The 6,386-nt window shown below is 40.5% G+C and overlaps 1 protein-coding gene across 1 annotated transcript; it reads right to left on the bottom strand.

Moving 5' to 3' along the window:
* Positions 1 to 606: 606 nt before the first annotated feature.
* LOC123061377 (probable LRR receptor-like serine/threonine-protein kinase At3g47570) lies at positions 607 to 4,643 on the bottom strand. The gene is made up of 2 exons (XM_044484462.1): positions 1,925 to 4,643; positions 607 to 1,324 (listed from the first exon to the last, which is right to left on the bottom strand). Exons 1-2 carry the CDS (start codon positions 4,641 to 4,643, stop codon positions 954 to 956), a joined length of 3,090 nt encoding a protein of 1,029 aa, XP_044340397.1. The 3' UTR covers positions 607 to 953.
* Positions 4,644 to 6,386: the final 1,743 nt, after the last annotated feature.

Here is a 6,386-nt window from a genome sequence, read left to right as displayed (position 1 = left end):
TTAAATTAAAATTGTTGTTTCCAAAAGGAGGCATTGATGGTTAAGGGGGTCCCGTAAAAAATGGTTAAGGGGGAAACCATTGAAGCATCTTACAAAAGAAAGAGAGGCGAGTGTGAAGCTAACGAATTATCATTTATCGAAGCAGAACCAAGCCTCCTGTGTTGTTGCTAGAATTTGGGATTATTAAGACAAGGCTACTTTGAAGGATTATTAAGACAAAGCAACGTATACAATGGAAGATGATTTTCTAGCCAATAGCTTGATAGTCAACATAAAGAGTGAAATCATGGAGAAGTACTAATATGAATGTTCTTATGTAATTTAGGCGCAAGGATAAGAGCTGATCTATAGTGATTAATTCAGTACTCCCTGGTTAAGTAGTATTTGGGCACAGTTTCTTTTGTTATGGAGTAGCTGATGCATACAGTTTAAACTTAGAATTGTATTTTGTAAACTAATGTGGACAAGATCAGTATAATTATCTAAGTTTCTCAGTATTCTGCAAAATTTAACTTGTTGTAGTCCTACAATTTCGTGTTCGAAGAACATACGGCTTCGCCGTTCCTGAAATTTCTTTCAAGCTCTGTCACTGCATGCTAATACATAATGGCTGAAAACCACATCAAATTCAACCTACTATGGTACAGCCACAAACGCGAAGACAACACCTGCAACTTCTATATTCCTTTATTTGGCATGTAACAATACAATACACTATGTATGCAACACCACTGTATATAATGATTGAGTGTAATATGACCAGTTTCGATCCTTCTCTGATCATAATTGATTCCCATGAACCATCAGAAGCTCACGCCCAATAATTTGTAAGTCCATGGACAGGGACAGTCGTGTATGATAAAGAGAGTGCTGGTCAGCGATGGTAAAATACATGAAAAACTAATACCTTTAACCTTACTATAACAGAAATAGAACAGGCCGTCCAATCAATATTACTTCACTGTGGACCAAGACGCAGAATTCTGGCTCGCCATGATTAGCCGTTTTATCACACCCAATTCTTTTACCACATCGCCCATCTTTATGCGCTGTCTTGCAGAGCCCCTGCAGCAAGCTAGACCAAGTCTTGAAACTGGAGCAGCGAACAATTCTAAAGCCGCTTGAGGCTCTTGGTTGCATCTTATATTGACGTCCATTATTTCCAACAGATTACCAGGACAGGCCATCTCAACGTACTTTGGTAGATTTGTAGTATCATTGAAAAATGGGTCAGTTGGCCTCCTCCCAGTAAGCATCTCCAACAATAGCACACCATAGCTGTACACGTCGCCTTCCACAGATATTTCAGTCCCGGTGCCATACTCTGTTAAAGGAAGGAAAGGAAAGGGTTCGTGTTAGTCTTCTTATAAACTATATGGTATAGATGTAATCCATTCCACACACATTCCTTAGTTGTTTACATATAGTAGTTGACTGTATTTTCGGCACAACAAATTATTGTAAATGGACACATATATATTTTTCAGATTCTCATTTGATATGGTGACCACAAGAGAAATCAGTTTTCTTTTACTTATGGAACCATAAGAGTTGAAGGCTTAAAGCTTCTTATAATTACTAAAAAGAATCGTGAAGAATTTCGAGGGAAATTTACTGAACTTTTTAGACAATGTTACTGATTTTTAAGTCGACAATAACAATGTACGGTAGAGCCGGAGATTTTTAAGTCGACAATAACAATGTATGGTAGAGCCGGAGAGGAACAAACGTGAGGTAATCAATCCACTAATTGTGTTGATGCGTACCTGAATTAACGAACAAATGCAACCGACTATATTTTGTAAGTCATGCTTGGTCATGATGCAGGTTAGCATTTCTTTTATTTACATGTTAATAAATTACTGCTTAAATATCTTTCAGGCCATTGCTGAAGATGTGGTGGAGTAAGAAGGAAACAGCATACCTGGTGCAAGGTACCCAATTGTGCCTTTGATTCCAGCCGAGCAACTTTGATCGGCGAGTGATTGCCTGCTTTCTTCTGCTTTAATTATCTTTGCTAGTCCAAAGTCACCAAGATGTGCAACCATGTCATCATCAAGAAGAATATTACTTGGTTTAACATCACAGTGAACAATTGGAGGATCAATATGGTGATGGAGATATTCCAGTGCCTCCGCCACATCAAGAGCAATGTTTAGCCTCTGCATAAGGTTTGGTGTCCGGAACTCGTCTTCTGTGCTCGGGTGTAACCATTTATCCAAGCTTCCATTGGAAATGAACTCTAGCACAAGTGCCTTGAATTGGCTGCCACTATTGTCCAAGCTATCACACACTGTGATCACCTTGACTAGTTTGCGATGTCGAATCCTTTTGAGAGCATTGCACTCAGATATGAAGCTCCTTGTGGCTCCTTGTCGTTGGACGTCAAGTACCTTCACTGCCGCAGTAATCAAATTTGCACCAGAACCAAAAGTCCCTTTATATACACTGCCGAAGCTTCCATGGCCAACCAAATTCTCCACAGAGAATGAATCTGTAGCCAAATGCAACTCAGCATATGAGATCCTCTGAAACATCTCAGGGCTGTTTTCCTGACCTTGGCGGGCATCACCTCTTGATTTCCTAATGTAACAGCGTATAGCAATGCTGACACAGAGAAGGATGAATGCTCCCGCCACAGTAAACACCAAGATGCGAATCAGTTTGTGACGTGCAGGTTTATCAGGCGCTGGGTATGGGCATCTAGGGAAATGAAAGAACACAGGGCCACCACATAGCATGTCATTACTTGTGAGAGATACAGCACTTGCATTTGAGAAGATCCCCTTATCTGGCACCAGACCTGATAGGTGGTTGAATGAAAGGTTTAGATTCTTTAGAAGCTGGAAGCTCTCGAGAAATTCAGGGACAGGTCCTGATAAATTATTATTAGAGAGATCCAGCTCTTCTAGCCCTCTTAATGCCATGAGTTCTTTTGGAATTTGTCCATGCAAGAGATTCCCTTTTAAGTGTAGGAATTGCAATGCTACACAACTACCAAGGGTATTTGGGATTGCACCTGATAACTTGTTTGATGAGAGATCCATTATTGCAAGATTGACTAGCTGCCCAACATGTGGAGAAATAGGCCCATCTAATAAATTGTTTGAGAGATTGAGAGATAGAGCCAGGGTGGAGATGCTCATAACTTCTTCTGGGATTTGCCCACTCAAGAGGTTACTGGAAAGGTCCAGGGAGATTAACTCAGTAAGGTTGCCAAAAGTAGCTGGAATGCTACCCTCCAAATTGTTGGTTGAAAGAGATAGCAGATTTAGTTGTGATAGGTTGCCTATTGACGAAGGAATCTCCCCATAGTATCTATTCTGAAATAGAGATAGTTCTTTGAGGTTGGATAGCTTTCCAATATCTGAAGGTATGGTTCCTGTGAAGCAATTATCTGCAAACTCAAGTATTGCAAGCTTGTAATATCTTCCTATTCCTGTAGGTATATGCCCAGCAATTTGGTTTCCTCCAGCTCGAAGTCCTTCAAGTTTTTGCGAGAGATTACCAATGCTATTTGGCAAAATCCCTGAAAGGTTATTCAGTTGAAGATTTACAAGAGATAGGCTGCTGCAGTTAGCCAAGGAGGTCAGAAAATCCCAATCTCTTGACTCTGTAGCCTGCAGCTCATTATTTCCTACTTCAAATACAGTCAAACGTCCACTTTGGCCAATATTTGATGGGATTCGGCCACGAAATCTATTCCCATGGAGAGAGAGATGTTCAAGAGAAGATATGTTTGACAAGGAGGCAGGAATCTGGCCTTCAAATTTGTTGTAGAATACACTGAACTTTTTCAGGTTAGAAAGTCTAAAGCCAATATCTTGTGGTAGAGAGCCTGACAGTTGGTTTGACCCAAAATTGAGGTATTCAAGTGACGACATATTAAATAACACTGGAGGGATCAAACCTTGCAGGTTATTGATTGCTACAGTCAGGACTCGAAGGTTGATGAGCTTAGACAAAGCTGGTGGAACATGTCCGCTCATAATATTCCTACCCATGTTCAAATCATTCAGTGCTGTCAAATTGCCGAGCCATGGTGGTATTTGCCCATGCACGTGGTTCTTTACTATACTGAAGACGGTGACTGTTGCAAGATCTGCAAAAGAAGGAGGAATGGTACCCGAGATATTGTTGCTGCCAATAGCCAGAACAACAAGCTTTGACAGGTTTCCCATGGCGGGAGGGATGGGACCGGACAGGGAGTTGACGCTCAGGTTGAGCCTGCGTAGTGCAAAGCAGTTGCCAAGGCTAGGAGGGATCTGACCTTCAAGTTTGTTGTCGGACAAATCGAGTGCACGGAGACGGGAGAGGTTCCCAAGAAATGGTGAAATGGCCCCGGAGAGGCCAAGACCTTGTAGGCGAAGCGCCGCAACATGTCCCGGGTGAGCACTGCTGCACTCCACGCCGGTCCAGCTGCAGAAGCCATGAGTACTGCCATTGGAGGTGCTGTTGATGGCCCATGAGGAGAGTGCGCCCAAGGGATCCTTGGTGATGAGAGATTTGAACGATAGGAGGGCCGGGAGGTCGTCGACGGTGCTGGTGGAGCTGGAAATGGAAGTGGATGGGTTCAAGAGAAGGGCCGTGGTGGTGGTGGTGACAAGGGCAAGAAGCCGGAGCTGCCATGGTCTGGTCTCCATGGTGTCTGCAGTTTCCTCTATTGCTTCATTTTGAATCCCCGAAAGAGAGAGGCTTGCTTTTTTCTTCTTCTTTCTTTTTGCGATTAAAGAAAGAGTCTTGCTTTGAAGACTATCAGGTGCAGATTGCAGTCCTTATTGACTTCGGAGGAAGAAGAGTCAAAAGCTCGGTCACATTGGTTCGGTTTTTTAGACTAACCATAGTGGGAGTAACTTAGCTAGTAATATAGCGCACTTCAAAAAATGGTTGCTTATGTTGCAAGTAATTAATGAGAGGTGGTAACATAATATGTTACTGTAACATAGCATTTTTCAAGACAAGATGAGTCTACAAGCTAATAAATGAAGCTATCAAAGGCTGGTCATAGTGGGGAGTAACATATACTAGTATCATGCATATGATACTAGTGTATGATACTACATCCATAGTGCATAGTATCATAAAGTAGTATCATAGATGGTCTTATTTATTGACATGCATGACACATAGTAGCATAACATTTATTATGTTACGTTATCTACCTATGTTACTATGACCCTCTCTCTCTTCTTTAATTATTTGCCACGTAAGCATGTTTGCGACTCCCAAGTACATGATACTAGTTATGTTACCCCCACTATGGCCAGCCTAAGATACTATTACAGTTTTGCTAAAGCACATCTAGATGTGCCATAAGTATTGCACATCTAAGTCCTATGTCATTAATCTTACGTTGAGATTTGTGTGGATATTTTTTTTTCTTTTCCTCTCTATACTTGATTCACTCACTTAGATGTGCAATAACTAGAGCACTAGATGTGCCCTAGACACACCCATACTATTATTATGTTACTTTGCATTATGAAGGTAGTAACTTATAATACGCCTTGGCATGCCAACTTTTCTTACCCAAAGTTATGGCTAGAATATAATATTTTTTCAGCTATATAAACCTACTCGCTCTGTAAACTTTTATAATACGTTTTATGTCATTGCTTTACAGCAGTGATCTAAAATGTCTTATATTTCTTTAGGGAGGGAGTAGTACGTTTTTTCTGTACGGCAAATTCGCATTTTAATTTCACAGACATATCATGACATATTCTCTTTTTGATAGAACCGACTCCTAATGTATTAGCATCCATGCCAAGCCATGTCACTCCAAAAGGAACAATCGTCGAGAATCAATCAAGTGTGTTGGTTCTTGAGAATTGAGACCTACGAATAGTCATGTTCTTGGGTTAAAAGACATCCTTTACCCCGCAAAAAAAAAGACGCATTCTTTGATCCGTGGAAATGCATATTAGAAAATAAGCACAATAAATATTAATTAGCACGCACACATATAAAAACATTTCGAAATAAACTAAAAAAATTCCAAATAATATCCACAATAAAGCGTGGGCTTTACAGTGGTTTATTTTATCAGAGCAATTTATTCTATAGTTCTAGCTTTGCACGAAACCAACGGAACACCTTGTGAGAATTTTGTGAAAACAAAGAACACCAGAAATTCTTTATTATTATTGTGACCTTCCATAGATTGCTCCTAGCATGTCTGTAAACTAATAAAAAAGGATCGTCTTTTTCAGTTCCCAACACAATTCATTTTCTTGACACTGTGGTGACATCTTCATTCTTTTTTTTCTCGAACCATGCAGAAGGGCTGCATGTGAATTAAATAGATAGAAGAAAAGGGCAAAAAAAAAACATATCGAGTCCCGAGACGACCAAAACACATACTAGAACTTTGGAAGAATAGACAC

The sequence above is a fragment of the Triticum aestivum genome, chromosome 1A (genome assembly GCF_018294505.1).
Source record: "Triticum aestivum cultivar Chinese Spring chromosome 1A, IWGSC CS RefSeq v2.1, whole genome shotgun sequence".
NCBI classification, from domain to species: Eukaryota; Viridiplantae; Streptophyta; class Magnoliopsida; order Poales; family Poaceae; genus Triticum; species Triticum aestivum.
Note: the sequence above shows the minus strand (reverse complement) of the source record. Positions and strands in the feature narration are given on the sequence as shown.

Coding starts and splice junctions, on each gene's coding strand:
- LOC123061377 (XM_044484462.1), bottom strand. CDS start 4,643: ATGGAGACCAGACCATGGCAGCTCCGGCTTCTTGCCCTTGTCACCACC. Junction 1,325..1,924: donor AATTGGGTACCTTGCACCAG/GTATGCTGTTTC, acceptor TTCCTTTAACAG/AGTATGGCACCGGGACTGAA.